This window comes from Pelophylax lessonae (genome assembly GCF_965119305.1).
Source record: "Pelophylax lessonae genome assembly, chromosome: 2".
NCBI lineage: Eukaryota > Metazoa > Chordata > Amphibia > Anura > Ranidae > Pelophylax > Pelophylax lessonae.
The window spans coordinates 346,325,149-346,348,770 of NC_138769.1; the positions used below are offsets into that span (position 1 = coordinate 346,325,149).

Sequence of the window (23,622 nt, forward strand, 5' to 3'; positions counted from 1 at the left end):
CACTGATTACTGCAGTAATGTCACTGGTAACCCCAAAAGTGTCAAAAATGTCAGTCAAGGGTCCGATCTGTCCGCCGCAATGTCGCAGTCCCACAAAAAAAAAAATCGCAGATCGCCGCCATTACGCGTTAAAAAAAAAAACACCAAAAATGACAGAAATCTTTCCCTTTGTTAGTAAACGCAATAACTTTTGCGCAAACCAATCAAAATACGCTTATTGTGATTTTTTTTACCAAACATAGGTAGCAGAAAACAAATTGGCCAAAAATTTTTTAAAAAATTGGTTTTTACATCTTTTTTGGGGGGAATTTCATATAAAAAAATGTTAAAAATATTGTTATTTTTTCAAAATAAACGCTCTTTTTTTGTTTATAGCACAAAAAGTAAAAATCGCACAGGTGATCAAATACCACCAAAAGAAAGCTCTGTTTGTGAGAAAAAAAAGGACGTAAATTTCGTTTGGGTACGGCGTCGCACGACCGCGCAATTGTCAGTTGAAGTCGCACAGCGCCGAATCGCAAAAAGTGGCCTGGACGGAAGACAGCAAAATCCTCCGGTGGTAAAGTGGTTATATAGTTAAGGTGCAGAGCCACCTGGCGCTGTCACCTGGTGGACCCGTCCCCTTGTGACATTAAGACCCAGCATGGGCCACCAGGTGATGTCCCCAGATGGTTCCGCCCCTTACCTATACAAGAACTGTCAAATGATGGAGCCGGTGTAAGGTGAGAATTACCTACCCCGTGAGAATTACCTACCCCTCGTCACTTCCGGCCAGGAACAGCTGAGCAGCGCAGCAGTGCGCATGCTCACAGGGCCGGATACCTAAAGGGACAACAGAGGAGCAGACTAGTGCGCATGCGCACTAGTATGGAAATAGCACGGTGTACCGTGGAAAAAACCTACCCACGCGCCGGTTAAATAAAACAGCGGGGCTGCAATACGAATCATCTCCGCTCCTGTGCCTGTCACTTCCCTGCTCACGGCAAGTAAATATAAAAGCAGCTGGCGTCTCTGTGATTTATGTTTACATACACCCGCCGCCGCTTTTATATTTACTTGCCGAGAGCAGGGAAGTGACAGGCACAGGAGCGGAGATGATTCGTATTGCAGCCCCGCTGTTTTAATGTAACCGCTGCATTCCATACAGTGCCGTGAACCGGAAGTGACGAGGGGTAGGTTTTTCTCACGGGTAGGTAATTCTCACGGAACACCGGCATTCATGGACGAAAAAGCATTTTTTTTTCCTTTCAGGTCTGGTGGTGGCGTAGGGTGTGGGATCTACATCGGGGGATACTGTTTTTCTTTTTTTCTAAATAAAGGAATTGTCAAGAAATGTACATGAGCTGTCACATGTAAAGAAATGAAGATTCCTGGCCACAAAATTTATTTTTCCGTAACAACATGAGGTGAAATTGAAGGATTGTTTGGTCGAATTTTGAAATCAATGGTGGCACCACTGGATAACAAAAACGCACAAAATGTTTGATTTTCGATAGACAAATCATTCAGTATTTGACCCATTTATGGCCTGCATAACAGTTCCAGCACCCCTGGCAGTGTAAAGCCTGGTACACACTATTAGTTTTTGTTCATTAAACCCAGAGGGCTGAACGAAAGAAAAAAAAAAAATCTGAAGAGCTCACAAGGAACTGCTGTACAAATTATCCAATGTTAGTACAGCAATCTACCCACTGAGTTAATATGTTATGACAGGGGGAATGCCCCCCCCCCCCCATCAGAACACACCTTTCAGCACTTGCAGTTATTGGCTTAAAGCACTGATCGGATGCAGATCGGCTGCTGGTTTTTCAGCATGCTTGTTCGACAGAAGGTGGACGTGAGATCGGCTTCTGTCAAACAAGAACCTGTACACACTGGCCGAATGTCGGCTGTTTTCTACTGTACTGGCCTATTTCGGCGGATATTCGGCCTGTGTTTATGGGGCTTTTCTTTTGCTGCACTGTTTCATTCTGCATTTTAGACTGGGTTCACACTAGCTCCAGCCATGGCTTGCAGCAGGGGGTTTAGTGCGTCCCCATTCTCTGTTTCAGATGCGAATCAGGTCCGAATTTGGACCTGAAACAGAGGTACAGTACTCTTTTCTAATGCGGACCGTGGCCGCCCCAGGGAGTTGTGTGAATTGGCTCCATCGAGAGCCGGTCACAGTCTCCTGTCATGCAAATTGGATGCGGGCAATAGTGTGAACCCAGCCTAAATGTGGAGAGCGGTATTAATACAGTGGGGATCGAAAGTTTGGGCATCCCAGGTAAAACATTTTATTAATGTGCATAAAGAAGCCAAAGAAAGATGGAAAAATCTCCAAAAGGCATCAAATTACAGATTAGACATTCTTATAATATGTCAACAAAAGTTCGATTTTATTTCCATCATTTACACTTTCAAAATAACAGGAAAAAAAAATGGTGTCTGCAAAAGTTTGGGCATCCTGCAGAGTTAATATCTTGTACTGCCCCCTTTGGCAAGTATCGCAGCTTGTAAATGCTTTTTGTAGCCAGCCAAGAGTCTTTCAATTCTTGTTTGAGGTATCTTTGCCCATTCTTCCTTACAAAAGTCTTCCATTTCTTTGAGATTTCTGGGCTGTCTGTCAGGCACTGCTCTTTTAAGGTCTATCCATAGATTTTCAATTATGTTGAGGTCAGGAGATTGTGAAGGCCATGGCAAAACCTTCAGTTTACGCCTCTTGATGTAATCCCCCGTGGATTTCGAGGTGTGTTTAGGATCATTATCCATTTGTAGAAGCCATCCTCTCTTTAACTTCAGCTTTTTCACAGATGTCTTTAACTTCAGCTTTTTCACAGATGGCATCAAGTTACCATCCAAAATTTGCTGAAATTTTATTGAATCCATTTTTCCTTCTACTCATGAGATGTTCCCTGTGCCACTGGCTGCAATACAAGCCCAAAGCATGATTGATCCAACCCCATGCTTAACAGTTGGACAGAGGTTCTTTTCATTAAATGCTGTGCCCTTTCTTCTCCAAACGTACCTTTGCTCATTCCGGCCAAAAAGTTCAATTTTAACCTCATCGGTCCACAGAACTTTTTTCCAAAATGCATCAGGCTTGTCTATATGTTCATTTGCAAAGTTCAAACGCTGATTTTTGTGGTGAGGACGTAGAAGAGGTTTTCTTCTGAGGACTCTTCCATGAAGACCATATTTGTACAAGTATCTCTTTATAGTGGAATAGTGTACCACAACTTCAGTGTCTGCCAGATCTTTCTGGAGGGATCGTGCAGTCAAAAGTGGGTTTTGAATTGTTTTTCTCACAATACTGCGAGCTGTTCTGTCTGATATTTTTCTTGGTCTTCCAGATCTTGCTTTAACTTCCACTGTTTCTGATGACTGCCATTTCTTAATTACATTCCGAACAGAGGATATTGACATCAGAAAACGATTTGCTATCTTCTTATAGCCTTCTCCAGCTTTGTGAGCGTCAACTATTTTCAGTTTTCTAGACAACTGCTTAGAAGATCCCATGGTGCTGATTGTTGGGGCAAGGTCAGATGAGTCTGGGCATTTAAAACCTTTGAGATTGACATCACCTGGTCTTCCCAGGGGATGATTGAGAACAATCCATGACACTGGCAGGTCTCAGCCTTGCAAAGGGGGCAGTGCATGCTATAAATTCTGCAGGGTGCCCAAACGTTTGCAGACGCCAAATTTTTGTTTTCTGTAATTTTGAAAGTGTCAATGATGAAATAAAATCTAACTTTTGTTGACATATTTTAAGAATGTCTAATCTGTAATTTGATGCCTCTTGGAGATTTTTCCATCTTTCCTTGGCTTCTTTATGCACATTAATACAAATTTTTACCTGGGGTGCCCAAACTTTCGATCCCCACTGTAAATGAACTTGGATAGAAAAACGAAACCATATACTGAATACTATGGTTATACTGTATGTATTAACCACATACAGACAGGAAAATGCCAAATGTCTCTGATAGTGGTCTTTAAAAGGGAAGGAATGGCATCTGCTCCTATAGGTCCACAAACAGCAGACTTTAACAAAACACATCTCAACAGATAGGGCTCTTTCACACAGTCCGCCTCCGTAGGCGGATCCGTGCTGCTCAGCAGGGGATCGTAAACACAGATCCCCGCTGAGCAGGTGGGTGACAGCTCCCTCTCCGTTCTGTGTGCGGAAAAGGGAGGTGTCAGAGCCCCATGCATCTCTATGGAGGAATCGGATGAAAGCGGACCTCCTGTCCACTCTCATCCGATCCGATCCCCAGGACGGATGGAAAATAGGGTTTCCATCTGTCCGGATTTCAGGGACAGGATCGGATGCGGATGTCTCCGCTGACATCAGCTGCTCTATAGGGATGCATGGAGGATTCAATCAGATCCGCCTAAAAAACTGACAGGCGGATCTGATCGGAGTGCTCGTGTGAAAGGACCCATAATTAGACATTTTAAAGCTCTTAAATCTTACCCCAGTGCAAAACAATGAGATATGAAATTTGAATCTGCCTTGGACACCTGATTTTTCAAGGTAAATACGCAAGTATAATGATAGTCCTCAAATAGTGCACTTATTTAGGGATCCATTTCTAAAAAAGTTGTGTGAAGAAACTGGCATGTACATTTGTTTTGTGCGAAAAGGAAAAAATCGTTCCCAGGCTATTTATTCTACTGGTCAAATGTTTTACGTTAATTAAAAAGGAGCGGTTCGGGAGGTTACTGCTTTATGGCCACTAGATGATGGGGGTGATGATCAGAGGAATTATTTATTTCCTATGATTTTTACCACCATCTAGTGACCAAAATGTGGCATTCTCAAACCATTCTTTTTTTTTTTTTTTTTTATGAAGGAAAAATATTTGACCTGTAGTGGAATAGCCTGACAACATTGCTGAAGGGAAGGGATCCCCGGTGCCGTACATCCACGCAAGTGTACGATGGTGGGAATGACAACTTCAGCCTGAGCTCCCTCCAGGCCATGCCCCCAACGTCTTTCACTCCCCCCCCCCCCCCCCAAGGCCTAATTAGTCATGGGCATTTGATTTTGCCCTATCCGCATAGAATCAACATACTGTACATACCACTTTCATCAGACGAATAGGTAGTCAATTTTTTTTTTTTTATATAATTAAATCTCAGAGTATTTTTGTCTACTAAAAGACATACTCCCATATTCAAATTAAAGGCTGCATAACAGAGACTGTAGAGAAGCAACGAACCAAAGCACTGTGAATAAAGCTCTCTGCGCACTGGGCAGATTCCCGTCTCCCTAGCCTGCCTCTGTTGTAATTTAATATCCAGCTCTTCCTGTAAATGGACAACATCCATCCTGGTGCTGGGCGTGCTGGACACCTGCTGAATCCACAGTTGGTTGTTCTCCATCCATTCCCTGTAAATCAAACAAAAAAAAATTAAAATATGTTCTTAAAAAAAAAAAAAAAAATATTGCTACCCTGTGACTGAAATTCAGTCAGGTTCTATAAGCATTGGTAGTAACATTTAAAGCAGAACTTTAACAGTTTGAAAACAAATAGTGTTTTTTAGCAAGGTATATACATTCCGCATTAATAAATATGCTACCAAAATTAGTAGAATCTGTAAATTGCCTCCAGCATTGCTCCCATTTCTTCTTGCTGGAGACTGCATTTTGCTGAAGCCCAGAGCAGCAGTAAATCTTTAGGCTGTCAACAGACTGGACTCTACAAATTTTGGCACAGTGCCTAAAAATAGAGAGCAACTGAGCATGTGCAGAGCAGAGTGAGACAGTGTATTACTGGATTTTAAACAGTATAGGCACTTATTTTTCATGTTTTACATAACTTTACCTGCAAAAATGTCCAGCCTGAAGTGATTTAGCAGAACTTAATTTTCTGACCAAAGTTTAACTTTAATTAAAGAGTAATTACTAAGCCAAGTATAACTAATCAATGAGATACTAATACTATCCAGTAAATATATGGCCTGTACCATCTTGCCTCATTTTAGGCACCTACCCTCAATAATTAAATATAAAAAGTTGATAGAATTAAACATACATATATTTATGTATTATTACTACCATTAAAATTGATTTTAATAAGAAAAAAAAAGCCATAAATCAAAGATCAGCAGCGCGCATAGCTCTTATCTGTAAATGGTGGTCAGGGTCAGATTGGACCTTACAGTGGGAATGGGAAGGGGGGTGATTAAACAGAACCTGAGCCTAGTCCCTGTATACACTCTACACATATGCCAAAGTCCTTGTACCCACAAAATACTCCTAATTACTAAGCCACAAGTGACAATCTCACAAACATGCATAAACTTTAGGACAAAGGATCATTTAAAAAAAATTAGAACTTTAAAATTTGCATACACTTTTCTGCACACAAAAATATATTTTGTCTAACTCGGCCTACCTTAAAGTGCTTGTTCCCCCAGCATTTCATATTCCTAATATGTCAAAAGTATAACCGCGCTATTCTAGATAACTAAATAAAGCTGCAGCTTATAGTGGGATAACACCTAAAACAAGTAAATAAAAAAGAAGCTGCGCTAAACGTGACCAAATACAAATAAATGTATTGATATAGAAAAACATTAATCCACAATAGTGATGAAAATCAATATATGACCAAAAATAGGGACAAAGGAAAAAAGCGAATGCTGAAATAAAGTCCCACAATATTAATAAAGGTCAGTGGGTGACTGATAATAAAGTCCCGGGTTATCAGTGACATAAATTATTAATAACAGGTGTGTGCTAAGGATGTGTAGTCCTCCACCACAGTGAAATAAATGTTCTCCTCCATGGTGCGTCTATCACCAAAGCATGCCTATGAGCTTACCAGAGATTGGTAAATGATATGCCAACCAAGCAAGCACTAGATGGGTCCAGATGACGATGCCCACAGTAGATGTAAGTTGCTGGGAGACGTCAGTATGGCAGGATACCGCACTGAACAGCCGATAACAGACTCGGAGCACATTAGCAGCACCCGTCCAGAATGTTACCATAAAAAGATGAAAAAGGCTCCATAGTGTAGTATATTATAAAATCCACTTTATCAATGTAGAAAATAACTCCCATTCAGTAGAAAGTTAAACCGCTAAAATCTCAACACAGCCGGCCGGCTTTCGTGTCGCCCCCCATCTTTCCAGGTTGCGTGTGACGTCAGTACGCTGGTTCCGACGCATTTCGTCGCAGCTGACGTCTTCCTGGGGGGGGGGGGTCATTTTATATTCCTGATATGTGTCTGCTGTACCATGTACTTGTATGAAAAGGAGTCCTGTTCTTTTTGTATTGCTTCCTTTGTGTGGAATCCCTGGTGTTCCTGGCAGTCCCTCTACTTTCCTATTAGAAACGGACCATATTAAGCAGGAAAGCACAGCATGGACAGTTCCCTAGCTATGATGGGAACTCTGCCTGCTCTCCTCCATTGATCAGGCTTGTCCTGACACTGGCAAGGAAGGGATCAACATCAGGGGCGATCAAAGGGTTAAAATGTGTCCCTAGGGAGTTCTTGCTGTGACTGGGGGGAAGACAGAGATCTGTATTCCTGCTTAGCTGAAACACAAGATCTCCATCTTCTTCCCTATCAGAACAGCCATCTGCCTTGTTTACAAGCCTCTCTGGGGAACCATTGCGGGTGGCTGGCGGACATCGGGTCCGCTGGACCCGCTGATTGGCTCCCCCTCTTCGTCTGATCAGGGCGCGATCGGGTCTCCAGTGGCACGCGCGTCCCCTAGAGGCTATTGCACGAAATTACTTACAGGTAAGTGATTTCGCACAATAGAGCTGACCTGCCACAGTAAATGTACGTTACATGGTCAACAAGTGGTTAAAGAAGAACTTTATTAAACCAGTAACTTTTGAGATAATGAACACTTTAGTCAGGGTTATGTAATGTACAATATATAGAGAATTCAGGAGTCAGGAGTAAAGATGCCCATAAAGTCATCTTTTTTTTTTTCGTTTAGTTAGCGGACCGATAAAAAAAAAAAAAAAAGGATTCCTTTATCCAAGCCCACAACAGCACCCCCCTAGTTCCAGCTCTGATGGGGCCCCCATGCACCTGCGACCCCTGGGCGATGCCCAGTAGTGCCCATGCAATAAGATGGCCCTGGGCAGTGAGCGAAAGGGCAGAGAAGGTAGCGAGGCAGAGAAGGCAATGTTTGCCCAACATCAGTCTTCAAGTACCACCAACATGCTGGTTTTGGTATTTCCCTTGGGTAAATAATCAGCCATAAACACCACGCCATTAACATTGATTTAAAGCACCTTTGCAAGGTGAACGAAATCCTGAAAATATGACCTGTTGGGGGTACTTGAAAACTGGACCACTGTTATATGTCACTGGTGAGGACGAAGTCTTACATCCTTAGTTTATGTGGCAAAAGGACAGAGATGGTGCCAGTGTGGAAAGATAAATGGCGATAATTTCAAATGAGACCTATGTTCCTTACTTGGCTAAAAACTACCACTGGCCAGAGGTTGGCTTAAGGGTTTCATACAGCAAAATATTTTTGTTAAATACTTTTTTTTTTAATACACAGGTCTATATTATATACTATGAAGAGGGTCCTGGGAAAGAAAAGGGAACAGAGAGATCTGGTTTTCAAAACAGAGTACAAAGACATTTAGGACCTATGGCTAATCTCATGACCACAAAGAGCTCGCAAGCAACTATTTAGATGAATGGGTTACAACAGAAACTGTGAGAAACATTCTCTTCACTATGGCTCTATTTATAAATATTATGCTGTACAAAATACAAATGTCTCAGCATTTACACAGCCATCAAGAATAATCCCAAATGTTTATTTACTATGATTGTCAGCGCCATCTATTGACCATAATGCAGTATTTTCCTAAAATACCTCAATCAGGAAAAAAATGCTGCATTATAGCCAGCAGATGGCGCGAATAATCGCGGAAAATAAACATATTGGACACATTTCAAGGATTGTTCACGATGGCTGTGGGAATGCCGGGACATAATGTCCAAAGAGAAGCTGCACTCCTCACAGTGCTCAAGATGGGTATTCAAAGTGAATGCAGCAGATGGTGCCAGCCGGAACCAGATACAAATATGAAAAGTCACCAGCGCACCGAATGAATGCGTTTTACATGTTTATTGTAAAGACTAAGTCATATAAGGCAAGAAACATTACAGGGCCCCTGTCTCAAGGCAACACAGTAACATTGGTTGCTTATGTCACTATGGCTATATTGCCTTGAGAAAGGGACACTAAGAACCAAAAATTCCAGTTACTTATGCTTTATGTGATGCTGTCTTCACAATAAACACATGAAACATATTTATTTGGGGTGCTGGTGCTGTCTCATTTGCATATTTTTTTTTTTATAAATGAACCCCTATATGTTGTCTTCTGTGAAAAAGAATAATAGTCACAGTAACCAACAGTAACTAAAGCCGCAGCTCTAATTCTCATAATGATCTCCTGGAATGCCAGTGGAAAGTTTGGCACAGGATAGTCTGATCACTTATCTTATTGCTGTATAATAATAATAATAATAATAATAATAATATGATCGAGGTTCAAGAGCAAATACAATTAAGCTTACCGTGGTGGTAGGATTGCATTTAAAATTTCTTCTGCTGGCTTTGTTACATCAAGTGGTGGTGTTTTAGGCTTGGGAGGTGGAGGTACAGGTAGAGCAGACGGGCCAGTTTGCTGAGGAATGGCTTTCAGAGCACGAGACTAAAGAAAGAAAAAAAATGCTAAAGCTGAACTGCTGGCAAGCAGATAAACATGCAGTTGAAAAAGCTATATAGGCACCAATTGGCATGACAAGCAATTAACAAATGTGAAAAATAGGTCATAAAATACTAACAGTATCTCACAAAAGTGAGTACACCCCTCACATTTTTGTAAATATTTTATTATACCTTTTCATGTAACAACACTGAAGAAATTACACTTTGCTACAATGTAAAGTAGTGAGTGTACAGCTTGTATAACAGTGTAAATCTGCTGTCCCCTCAAAATAACTCAACACACAGCCATTAATGTCTAAACCACTGGAGACAAAAGTGAGTACACCCCTAAGTGAAAATGTCCAAATTGGGCCCAAAGTGTCAATATTTTGTGTGGCCACCATTATTTTCCAGCACTGCCTTAACCCTCTTGGGCATGGAGTTCACCAGAGCTTCACAGCTTGCCACTGATGTCCTCTTCCACTCCTCCATGGCGACATCATGGAGCTGGTGGATGTTGGAAACCTTGCGCTCCTCCACCCTCCGTTTGAGGATGCCCCACAGATGCTCAATAGGGATTAGGTCTGGAGACATGCTTGGCCAGTCCATCACCTTTACCCTCAGCTTCTTTAGCAAGGCAGTCGTTGTCTTGCAGGTGTGTTCCGGGTCGTTATCATGTTGGAATACTGCCCTGTGGCCAATTTCATGGGAGGGAAGGGATCATGCTCTGCTTCAGTATGTCACAGTACATTAATCAAAGGAAATGTGACCGCACTCATGAGAAGATGAAGATGGAAGTGTTTAATTCCGCGTACAATTGAAGATACACAATGCTTCACATAGACACGGGACAGGTCTCATGAGTGCGGTCACATTTCTTTTGATTATTGGACTATTGGATGACAGATCCGACCTGCACTGGAGCACTTAACCTCACCTGAGCGGCTTTTTTCTGTTACCTGCAATGTCACATGTTGGCATTCATGGTTCCCTCAAACTGTAGCTCCCCAGTGCCTAGTGACGAAATCTCCTGGTTTTTCCAGACCAGCAATGATGGGAACGGGAGGAGTTAGGTGCCATTCTCAAAGAAATGCATCTGCCGGGAGGAAGATGAGCATATCTGCTCAGGACCAGTTTGGCATTACTGCGCAGGCGCGAGATTGGGAGGTGCATGCTGGATAGCCAGCTGCACCAAAATCCCAGAAATGAAGAGAAGAGGGCTTCAGGTGCCCAAAGCTACCATGGCACCTGCCTGCTTCAGACAACTGGTTAGTAATCAAATATTTTAACATAAACTAAAACTACCAAACATATGACATGTTCTAAATATTAATGTATATGTTTGGACAAGTTTAAAAAAGTGTGTGGTGGACTGGAACTCCGCTTTAACGAACCACTGCAACCATTATATTAGTGAACTCAACCACTATAAATCAAAAAGTCAAATGTGTACGAATAGTGCGCTTGTTCTGAGTAGTGTTTATCACCTATATATAAAACTTACAAGTACATCAATGAATCTAAATCCATAAAGTGTCCACATCCGCTGCAATAAAAATGACAAATCAAAAAAAAAAAAAATAGTCCAAATGAAAAACTATTTTTTTTTTGTAACCATGAATACACAAAAATCCACGAGAATCACTCTTCTGTTAATAGCTGGGTCAGTGTGATCCTTTTATGCTTTTCAATCTGACCCAGCTATTGGCAAAAGAGTGATTCTCGTGGATTTTTGTGTATTCATGGTTACAAAAAAAATATTTATTCATTTGGACTATTTTTTGTTTTTTGATTTGTCATTTTTTTTTGCACAGGATGTGGACACTATGGATTTTAATTAAATTGTGGAATGTGCTATAATATTTTATTTGATTTTTGTGTAACATTGATGTATTGATAAGTTATATAAAGGTGAAACACAACTCAGAACAAGCGCACTATTCATACACATTTAAAATTAACAAATGTAGCACTACCCCACAGGAGTCACTGAGATTAACAGGTTCTTTCTGAAAATCAGTAAAGAGGCAGCCAGACACACAGCAACATTTCATTCACTCTGGCTCATGGAACAGTCTAGGCCATGGGTGTCCAACCTTTTGGCTTCTCTGGGCCACATTGAGTGTAAAGAAAGTTTCTGGGGCCGCATATAAAATATATACTATAGTTAAGGTATATAAGTAATAAAACGCCGCCGCGCCTTCCCGCACTGCTGCGCCCCCCCCCCAGCACTAATTTAACACAACTAGTGGATGATCCCCTCCGAGGCAGCCTCTGCCTACAGTTAGTTGGAAGCCGCTGTGACCGTGCCCCCAACTCGACTTCCTTCCTCCCCAGCAAAAAAATAAATAAAAAATTGTCAGGGGGCAGTGGGCCGCATTACCTGCAGTTCCCCCGGGCCGCAGGTTGGACATGCCTGGTCTAGGCTCTAGTGCAGGGGTATGCAAACTGAGGCCCTCCAGATGTTGCAGAACTACAAGTCCCATGAGGCATAGCAAGACTCTGACAGCATGACATCCAGGGGCAGAGGCATGATGGGACTTGTAGTTTTGCAACAGCTGGAGGGCCACAGTTTGCATATCCCTGCTCTAGGGGATGTTTTTTGAAAGTTTATTTGCTTAAAGAACAGGGTTTAGGGCGGTATCCACCCCCATCCAAACGGGAATCCCTTCAACAGGAAGACCCTGCTGTTCTAAAGCGCAGACTATCTATGTCGTCCTTTTCCAATATTCCCCCCCCCCCCTTCCTCCATACTAAAACCTGGTATGTTGGTTTCTAGGCTAGTAAGGTAGGGACTCCATTAGAAGTGGAATCACCCATTTAGCCCTGGTTCACATTGAACGCGGGTTTGTAATCATGCGAGTTCAGATTTAAAACCCACATTTCAGTGCGAGTTTGGGGGCTATTTGAAAGATATCTGTGCAGGTTCATGCACAGAGGTCTACTGAAATCGCCCCCCCGGAGTGCTTTTAGAAATCAATGCGGTGCTGCAAAGTTGGCATTGCACCGATTGGGACTGTGCCGTTGCTGGCAATAGGCTTGTCATGTCAGATTTGCAGCGATTCTGCCAGTGATTTCAAAGCACCGAGGTGTGAATGACAAATCACAGAAAGCAGATTTGAGATGCCATTTATTTGAATGGAACCTTATATTGTGGTGCGGTTCTGCCGCGATTGTGGCACGATAAATAGCGTTGCAATTCCTGAACTTTTTTTGGGCAACAAGCTGCATGCGATGCGGGTTGCCTGCGATTGCAGTGCGATTTATCACTCGACAAGTGCGGCAGAACCGCACCACAATATAAGGTTCCATTCAAATAAATGGCATCTCAAATGTGCTTTCTGCGATTTGTCTTTCACGTTACAAACCTTTGAAATCGCTGGCAGAATTGCGGCAAATCTGCCCGTGATTCAAAACACCAAGATGTGAATGCAGCGTAAAAGTGGAAGCAAACCCTCCATTTGGTTTCAGCCAAGGAAGCTGCCATCATAGCTTCTGTTTGATCTGCAACTGCCCTGTTATGACACCAGCCATTTGACTGTTTGGTTGAGAGCCAAGCAAATGGGACAGGAACATTATTCCTTTTAATTGCCAGGAATAAACTGTTTTTTGTAACCATTAAACCAATGGGTTTAATTCCTCATAAAAGCGGAACTATACCCATAACTTGTGGAATGTATGTTTCATGCTAATGAACATATATTTTTATCATTATTAATCAGGGGCGCCATTGGGGGGGGGGGGGGCGGGGGGCTTTGGGAGGGTCAGTCCTTACACATGTAAGGGGGCCCTAGCCTCATGAGGGGCCTGGGCCCATATTGCCAACTGTTTCTAGTAGTCTGTCCCACTACTGCTCAGTCCTGAGCTTTGTCCCGGAATCTGGGCTGTGGGGACAGCGGCAGCGCTATGGCTTCTAAATGCATACACTGCCGGGCTAAGTCTGCAGTCTCCCTTCATAGCTGACACAAATCTCTCAAGCACACATTACTGTATAAGCAACCCCCCCAATCACTCTCTGTATGTCCACATAATGTGAACTTAAAAAAGCGTTAGCTCACCACATAAACTAAACATTCTATATACAAAATAGCAATCCTCAATAAACAGAGTGGAGCGCAGTGATCACACCTATTTGCATGGTAGTACTATTGTATGAACACTTATTATTTAGAGAATCGTTTATTTCTATGGAGGATTGTTATTTTGTGTTTACTCACAGGCTCAATTCACACATACAGGTGCAACCAATCATGGGCATATTTTCCATGCATCATGTGTACGGCAGCCCATTCATTTCAATGGGCTGCCCTACGTGCAAGCGACTAAAGTCATATCCCTCCTCACTCCACTTACAAAAGAGGAAGAGGCCGGTCTCCATCATGGCGGTGCCAGTGTCTGAATACACCGGCATTGCCAAGATGTGGATCCCATGAGCCACGCATGCATGGTAAGCAGCACCATCCAGGGAAATACAGGAGGGCAGCGACAGCAGAACAGACATCGTCCCATCCTAGTAGCTAAAGACAGAGGACACCCTTGTATATGAAAGGGAATATTTCTATATAAAATGTGCAAACCATTAAAATGCTCCAGAATCATAAAGCCCTGGGACTGGATGGACTTCCCTAAGAATACTATAAATCTTACACTCCCATTCATTTCCTGAATATATGGGGAAGTCACTTTGCTGAATATATGGGGAAGTCACTTTGCTGAATATATGGGGAAGTCACTTTGCTGAATATATGGGGAAGTCGCTTTGCTGAATATATGGGGATGTCGCTTTGCTGAATATATGGGGATGGGGATTGGGATGTTGCTTTGCTGAATATATGGGGATGGGGATGTCGCTTTGCTGTATATATGGGGAAGTTGCTTTTCTGAATATATGGGGATGTCGCTTTGCTGAATATATGGGGATGGGGATGTCGCTTTGCTGAATATATGGGGATGGGGATGTCGCTTTGCTGAATATATGGGGAAGTTGCTTTGCTGAATATATGGGGATGTTGCTTTGCTGAATATATGGGGATGGGGATGTCACTTTGCTGAATATATGGGGATGGGGATGTCGCTTTGCTGAATATATTGGGAAGTTGCTTTGCTGAATATATGGGGATGGGGATGTCACTTTGCTAAATATATAAATATATGGGGATGGGGATGTCGCTTTGCTGAATATATTGGGAAGTTGCTTTGCTGAATATATTGGGAAGTTGCTTTGCTGAATATATGGGGATGTTGCTTTGCTGAATATATGGGGATGGGGATGTCACTTTGCTAAATATATGGGGATGGGGATGTCGCTTTGCTGAATATATTGGGAAGTTGCTTTGCTGAATATATGGGGATGTTGCTTTGCTGAATATATGGGGATGGGGATGTCGCTTTGCTGAATATATGGGGATGTTGCTTTGCTGAATATATGGGGATGGGAATGTCGCTTTGCTGAATATATGGGGATGGGGATGTTGCTTTGCTGAATATATTGGGAAGTTGCTTTGCTGAATATATGGGGATGGGAATGTCACTTTGCTGAATATATGGGGATGGGGATGTCGCTTTGCTGAATATATGGGGATGGGGATGTCGCTTTGCTGAATATATGGGGAAGTTGCTTTGCTGAATATATGGGGATGGGGATGTCACTTTGCTGAATATATGGGGATGTTGCTTTGCTGAATATATGGGGATGTTGCTTTGCTGAATATATGGGGATGGGGATGTCACTTTGCTGAATATATGGGGATGGGGATGTCGCTTTGCTGAATATATTGGGAAGTTGCTTTGCTGAATATATGGGGATGGGGATGTCACTTTGCTGAATATATGGGGAAGTTGCTTTGCTGAATATATGGGGAACTTGCTTTGCTGAATATATGGGGATGGGGATGTCACTTTGCTGAATATATGGGGATGTCGCTTTGCTGAATATATGGGGAAGTTGCTTTGCTGAATATATGGGGATTGGGATGTCGCTTTGCTGAATATATCGGGAAGTCGCTTTGCTGAATATATGGGGATTGGGATGTCGCTTTGCTGAATATATCGGGAAGTTGCTTTGCTGAATATATGGGGATGGGGATGTCGCTTTGCTGAATATATGGGGATGGGGATGTTGCTTTGCTGAATATATGAGGAAGTCGCTTTGCTGAATATATGGGGATGGGGATGTCGCTTTGCTGAATATATGGGGATGGGGATGTTGCTTTGCTGAATATATGAGGAAGTCGCTTTGCTGAATATATGGGTATGGGGATGTCGCTTTGCTGAATATATGGGGATAAGGCTATTGCTTTGCTGAATATATGGGGAAGTCGCTTTGCTGAATATATGGGGATGGGGATTGGGATGTCGCTTTGCTGAATATATGGGGATGGGGAAGTCGCTTTGAGGAATATATGGGGAAGTCGCTTTGAGGAATATATGGGGATGGGGAAGTCGCTTTGCTGAATATATGGGGATGGGGAAGTCGCTTTGAGGAATATATGGGGAAGTCGCTTTGCTGAATATATGGGGATGGGGATTGGGATGTCGCTTTGCTGAATATATGAGGATGGGGAAGTCGCTTTGAGGAATATATGGGGAAGTCGCTTTGAGGAATATATGGGGATGGGGAAGTCGCTTTGCTGAATATATGGGGATGGGGAAGTCGCTTTGAGGAATATATGGGGAAGTCGCTTTGAGGAATATATGGGGATGGGGAAGTCGCTTTGCTGAATATATGGGGATGGGGAAGTCGCTTTGAGGAATATATGGGGAAGTCGCTTTGAGGAATATATGGGATGGGGAAGTCGCTTTGCTGAATATATGGGGATGGGGATTGGGATGTCGCTTTGCTGAATATATGGGGATGGGGAAGTCGCTTTGAGGAATATATGGGGAAGTCGCTTTGAGGAATATATGGGATGGGGAAGTCGCTTTGCTGAATATATGGGGATAGGGATTGGGATGTTGCTTTGCTGAATATATGAGCGGTTTCTTTCACCAAAATATAATTCATTACTGTTAAATCTTGAAAGCACTGATGACCTGCAATACACTTTTTCCTTATTCATATAGTAAGCTGTAAAAGCATTAAAATAAAAGTGGGTGCACTGAAGGACTCGCTGGAATGGGCAGTAGGCAGATTCATTGGAATAGCCAGTGGGTGGGCCCTGGGAATGTTGGTGGTCAGGCTTGGGGGGGGGGGGGGGGGGCGCGGTGCAGGCCTAAAGCTGTGTAAGGGCCCCAGAATGTTTATTGGCTGCCCTATTATTATTTATGCTACCCGAATGAATGTGTGCTGTAAATTTCCTTCAGCATTGCTCCTGTTTCTTCTTGCTGGAGGCTGCCATTTTGCTGAAGCCCAAAGCCCCTGAACAGCAGTAAATCATAAAGTGGAACTAAACTCATTGATTTAACAGTTTCAAAAAAAAAGTTACATTCCTGCAAGATTGCTGTCACATTTGCTTGTGTCCTCAACAAAACTGTCAAACCATCTAATGGCTGGGGTCATAACTGATCACATCATGTGCAGCACCATGGCAGTTGCAGATCAAACAGAAGCTGCATCCTTAGTTGTAAGGAATAGGAGGGTTTAATTCTGCTTTAAGGCTGTCAGCAAATCAGCCTGTACAAACTCAGCAGTGCCTATAAATGTCTAAAACAGAGAGCAACTGAGCATGTGCAGAACAGGGTGAGAGTTTATTTCTGCATTTTACACAGTATGGGCACTTCTTAATGTTTTACACAACCTGCAATAGGGGCCAGGAGGACTTCAACAGCCAGGAAATTAGCATTCTTTAGAAAACTCAGAAGCCATATTTAAAAAAAAAGATTTGTCACATGAATTTTAACCCCATGTGATGTGAACGAGCCTTGGCAGTATGTGACTGTGCCCCTTTAATTCGAATTCCTTAGCATGCCCTTAGTAATAATAACACAGTGAAATGTTTCTGGATGAGGTGGAGGAGTCACTTACTTTGGGGGATTTCCTCTCGGTGTTCTTACTGATAAGTGCTGGGTTGTCATACTTGAGCAGGGAATCGGCAGGGGGAATCATGATGACTCTTCTACCGTGTCCTCAATATGCAGCGTGCGCTCTCCCTGACTCCCGGTCGCTATGTACGCTCTCATCTCCTAGGCAACCGAACGCCGTGAAGAGGTGCTGCCAGTACGCATGCGCTCATGCGCTCATCCCCCCCACCCCGCGCGCATGCGCTAACTTTTGCCTTCCGTAGCCTAGTAGTCCTCCTAGTAACGATTTGATTAGATAGGATGGCTAAACGTTCCAACAGTAAAAGTTCGTTAGTGCAAATCAGAAACAGAACGCTTCTGTATCAGAATAATAGTACACCTAATAAATTATTCCGTATCTTTTCGGGCACACGTTTTCTTTATTAAACTGCGCTGAGAAGTATAAAAGGTTAATGGTATTTGGTCATTCGGGGTACAAATGGAAGGTGGGTGTTCTTCGGTGTAAATACAGTTCCTAACGCATGTGCCATCCACAATATGGCCGCCTTTACAGCCGCGGAGTTTCCTATTGTCTCACTCAGGAGGATAGCGGAGGTGGTCAAGTGACTTCTCATGCTGCACTCTATTGGCAGAAAACAAAAGGCAGTGACTGCTTAGGACAGTCGCAGACAAGTTACTAACGCTTTAAGGTTTTGCCATCCACAATATGGCCGCCCCGTGAGGTGAGGCATTTCCTATTGGCTGGCCTGGTAGGACGGAAAATGTGGACATGTGACGTCGCTGGCTGCGCCCTATTGGAGGAGCGTAGGTGGCGGCTGAGTTTGAATCTGTGCGGTATATTTCCGGGCTGAGCGAAGAGGGCGGCTGAGGTAAGGACCGGGCTGGGGGGGAAACTGGATTCGCATTTATTAGTACAGCTCTGCGTCACAGTCTGAAGCCTATTAACCCCTCACATATAGGTAGGCTGGATTACTGATATCCCATCATAATAATTCAGTGTTCCCTATTCCTTCACTGACTTTCTGCGGCTTCTTAGTAACTGTCCCAATGAAAGGCCGACCTGGAAATAGGTAGGCCATACCGTCCAAGGGGGCCTCATTCTCATGTCATTGTTAGTCTTTTATTACTGCCTGTACAGTCCAGCTTGAGGTTCTATTCAGACTTGAGTGTTTTGCAAATGTGCGTGAATACCTGTGAAAAACATATGTTGTGCCATTCGGTGTTACTGGCACCCAAAAAGCGGCGGGCAAACCCAGTTTTCCATGAAGAAAAACATTTAGCAAGCGCGTCAAAACAAGCTTGAAGCTCCAAAAGCTACACAGGCCAGTTTGGCGTATAGGGCAGCCCATTGAAATCAATAGATGGGCTGCACAGCAACAAAAAAAAAAAAAAAGCGCATGCGCAAATGTGACGTGATTTCGCGTGCATCCCCCAAAATGCCTAATTGTGGTTGCGGCCTTAAAGTGACCGTCACTAGATGGAAGAGGCTCCAACAAGAAAAAGAAGTTAACCACTTGAGGACCAGGCCTATTTCTGACATTTGTTGTTTACCCATAAAATCAGAATTTTTTTTTCTTACTAGAATATTACTTAGAACCACCAACCATTTTTATATATATATATATATATATATATATATATATATATATATCTCAGAGAACCTAGAGCATGGGTGTCCAACCTTTTGGCTTCTCTGGGCCACATTGAGTGTAGAGAAATTTTCTCGGGCCACATATAAAATATATACTAATATATACTATAGTTAAGGTGTATAAGTAATAAAACGCTGCCGCGCTCTTTCCGCGCCGCCTCGTCTCCCCCCGCACTAATTTAACACAACTAGAGGATGACCATTGAAATGGAATTAGTATACAGAGGTTTACTTCTTCTGAGAGATATTAAAGGAACCACCATGACCACCTCAGTGATTTGAAGTGGTAATAGTGGTAGGAGTCAGAAACACTGCACATGCTGGGATTCATACAATTTTGTGCAGGGGAATAGTTGCACCCCTAGCACATGTGACTTAGGCAGCCAGAAAATGTCATGTTCTAATTAATACATGTATGAACAAGGACATGACATATTATGACAAAACACAACTACTTATAAAAAAAACATATTGCAACAATTTACACACACTGATGCACATACCCTTTCTACTTATTTTGCAGACTGCTGGTGTGGTTACTGCTGGAGGAAGCAGCGGCTGCAGTAGAGAGTATGGCTCCTGTCACAGGCGGAGTGCATTTCATATCACTCCGCCTGTGACAGAGCCGGTGTTCCGTGAAAAAACCATACCCCTGAGAAAACCATACCCTCGTCACTTCCGGTGCACCTACTGAGGGTATGGATTTATCACGGTAGTGTGTGTAACGTTATACTTGCCGCGGTTACATTAAAACAGTTCCTCTGCAACATGAGTCATCTCCGCTCCTCTCCCTGTCACTTCCCTGATCTCGGCGAATAAATATAAAAGCGGATCACGGAGCCGACAGCTCCGTGATTTACATTTCATACACCCGCCGCCGCTTTTATATTTACTAGCCGACATCAGGGAAGTGACAGGGATTGGAGCGGAGATGACTCGTGTTTCAGAACAGCTGTTTTAATGTAACCGCCGCAAGTGTAACATTTTACACACTTCCGTGATAATTTCATACCCCCGAGCATGCGCAATTGTCAACTTCTCAGCTGTTCAATTATGTTTCCGGGGCTCTGAGCATGCGCACTGCTACGCTGCTCAGCTGTTTCAGACAGGAAGTGACGAGGGTATGGAATTCTAACAAGGTATGGTTTTCTAACGTTACACCGGAACCATACAGGAAGCAGCTGTCATTGACTGCAGACATCCTAAGTCGCACGGCATTTGCAACCTAGTGCGTGCCCATCCAATGCAGCCTAAACAGTACCCATCCAATGCAGCCTCACCAGTGCGTGCCCATCCAATGCAGCCTCACCAGTGCGTGCCCATCCATTGCAGCCTCACCAGTGCGTGCCCATCCAATGCAGTTGCAGCCTCTGCCTACAGTTGGTTGGAAGCCACTGTGGCCTTGCCCCCGACTCAACTTCCTTCCCAGAAAAAAAAAAAATTGTCAGGGGGCAGTGGGCCGCATTGGCTACAGTTCCGGGCCGCAGGTTGGACATGCCTGCCCTAGAGAATAACATAGCGGTTGTTGCAATATTTTGTCACACTGTATTTGCGCAGCAGCCTTTTGAACACAATTTTTTGGCAAAAAAGACATTTCGATGAATTAAAAAAAAAACTAAACAGTAAAGTTGGCACAATTTTTTTTTTTTTTTTGTATAATTGTGAAAGATGATGTAACGCAGAGTAAATAAATACCTAACATGTCACACTTTAAAATTGCACACACCCTTGGTATGGTGACAAACTACGGTACTCCAATATCTCCACAGGCAACGCTTTATAAATGTTTAATGGTTACCAGTTTAGGGTTACAAAGGGGGTCTTGCACTAGAATTATTGCTCTCACTCTAACGATCACTGGGACACATCACGTGAGGTTTGAGCACGGTTTACATTTGTGGGTGTGACTTACGTATGCATTTGCTTTGGCGCGAAGGGTAAGGCCTCTTTCACACGGACGTTCCGTATATGTCCGTATATCACCCCATCCGTTTGCGGGTGATATACGGACATAATGCATGTCAATGGGATTGCGGATGACCATCCTCTGACATCCGATTTGCGTCCTTTCAGTTATGTTCCGTTTTTTGGAATGGAACAGAACCCTATTTTTCTTCCGTTTAAAAACGGAAAGGAAGCAAAATTGGATGTCAGCGGTGTCACCCGCTGACATCCGCAATCCCATAGACATACATTATGTCCGTATATCATCCGCAAACGGATGGGATGATATGCGGACATACGGACCGGATGACACAACTGTCATCTGTGTCCGTAAAAAAAAAAAAAGTGCCGGAGCGGATCGCAATACGGTCCGCTCCGTGTGAAAGAGGCATAACATTTTTTATTTTTACACTGTACCTTCTGATCACTTTTATTGCTGTCACAAGGAATGTAAACATCCCTTGTGACAGTAATAGCCATTGACTCTTAAATCGGTTGTATACCCAAAAAAAAAACCAAACAAACAAAAAGACCTGCGAACAATGGCATAATGTGCTAGTATACTAGCACATTATGAAACGTGTACCTTAGAAAGAAGCCCCTGCTGCAGCGCTCGGTCACTGCTGAGGAGGGTGACATGTTTCCCCGGGGTTTCTTCCAGGTTCGTGGGCTCCGGAGCCCGTACATGTGCGTGGGAGCCCTCGGTTCTGGTAAGAAGCTCTGAAGTTCCTGGCACGATATGCCGGACCTTCAGAGTGCATGCACCGCTGACGTCAGCGGCTGCATGCAGAGTGAATATCTCCTAAACGGTGGAGGTTTAGGAGATATTCATTTTACCTACAGGTAAGCCTTTATTATAGGCTTACCTGTAGGTAAAAATAACAAAGCTGGGTATACAGAAAAAGAAAATGGATGGGCCAGGGGGACTTTTAAAGGGATACTGTCATCAAGACAAATAGCAAAGAATCCACATATATGTAAAAATATTGCACTTAAAATAATCCAAAACACCAAAATCAGCGTTTATGAATACTTTGGATTTTTTTTTTTTAAAGCTGGCCCAATCAATCAAGTGCAAAAATGCAAAAAAAATATATTTGCAAATTAGTTCATGAATAATAGTTCATAAGTGACTCAGGTGCAAATATGCAGATAAATCAGAGAGTGCAAATTGGGAAAAAGTGCTGTTGCTCTGTGTTGGATCCTCCAATAATCCAGTGCTGGTACTTGGTGTCACCGTGGGGGTAATAGAAGAACACACTCACCAGATCATGTGGGTCTTATCTACCTTATGGTATTAAGACCTGTAGAACTTGATTGGCCACCTGGGCCAGAATAGATACTGCTGGGCTTTGTAGTACCACTGTGCTCCGGATTGCCCTCTCCTGGATAACCTTTGTCCACAGGGTCCGGTCAGGGTAAGAAGAATAAAAAAAAGCTCCAGATAGGGTAATACCATAAAAAAATGTGTTTTAATAGAATTGGTAGGTACACAATGCATAAAAAAAGTAAAACCGCCAGCTAAAATGGTGCCCGTGAGTGGAGAGCGGTGAATACCGGCTTGCGTTCCACTTGGGCACCCGTGACGTAGACAGCGTGCGTTCCACCTTACACGCGTTTCGTCAGTCCGTTGCGAATGTTCTATATCAGAATGTGAAAAATATATATATATTTTTTTAAATTTAAAAATCGCACAGGTGATCAAATACCACCAAAAAAAAGCTCTATTTGAGGGGGACGTAAATTTAATTTGGGTACAGCGTCGCACGACCGCGCAATTGTCCGTTAAAGTAATGCAGTGCCGAATCGCAAAATATGGCCTGGTCAGGAAGGGGGTAAAATCGCTCGTTGAGATTTTTTTGTCAAAGACATGTAGCTAAATACATTTTGGCCTAAATATATGACAAAAATTGAATATATTGGATATTTTTTAACAGTCACAGTAGAAAATGTCAGTTTTTCACAATATTTTTGCTCTTTTTTTTTTTTTATTAATATCGCAAAAAATAAAAATTGCAGAGGTGATAAAATAGAAATAACCCCAAAAGAAAGCTCTGTTTGTGGGAAAAAAAGGACGTAAATTTAGTTTGGGTACAGCATTGCATGACCGCAATTGTCAGTTAAAGTCGCGCAGTGCCAAGTTGACAAAAGTGGCCTGGTCATTGAGCAGCAAAATCTTCCAGGGCTAAATTGGTTAAAGTGGTTGTAAATCTCAGACATGAAATATGAACAAAGCGTATCCCTCTAAAGCAGTGGTCTCCAAACTGTGGCCGAGGGCCAGATGCAGCCTTTCTTTGCTTTTATCCGACCCTTGGGTCACTATTTCATTTACTGATACCAATGATGAGGCACAATTCTTTCCACTGACAACAAAGATGGGGA

The 23,622-nt window shown here is 42.9% G+C and overlaps 2 protein-coding genes across 2 annotated transcripts in view; one reads left to right on the forward strand and one right to left on the reverse strand.

Moving 5' to 3' along the window:
* Window positions 1–17,820, reverse strand: part of DNALI1 (dynein axonemal light intermediate chain 1) — a 49,023-nt gene extending 31,203 nt beyond the window's left edge. The window contains exons 1-3 of the mRNA XM_082244751.1: window positions 17,650–17,820; window positions 9,554–9,690; window positions 5,205–5,374 (exon numbers count right to left, since the gene is read on the reverse strand). Coding sequence (XP_082100877.1) covers window positions 5,205–5,374; window positions 9,554–9,690; window positions 17,650–17,730 — 388 coding nt within the window. The 5' untranslated portion in view covers window positions 17,731–17,820. The remainder of the gene's footprint in view (window positions 1–5,204; window positions 5,375–9,553; window positions 9,691–17,649) is intronic.
* A 561-nt stretch (window positions 17,821–18,381) lies between these two features.
* CDCA8 (cell division cycle associated 8) overlaps window positions 18,382–23,622 on the forward strand; it is a 59,023-nt gene continuing 53,782 nt past the window's right edge. Inside the window, exon 1 of the mRNA XM_082247826.1 lies at window positions 18,382–18,514. The gene's annotated coding sequence lies outside the window, so the exon portion shown is untranslated. The remainder of the gene's footprint in view (window positions 18,515–23,622) is intronic.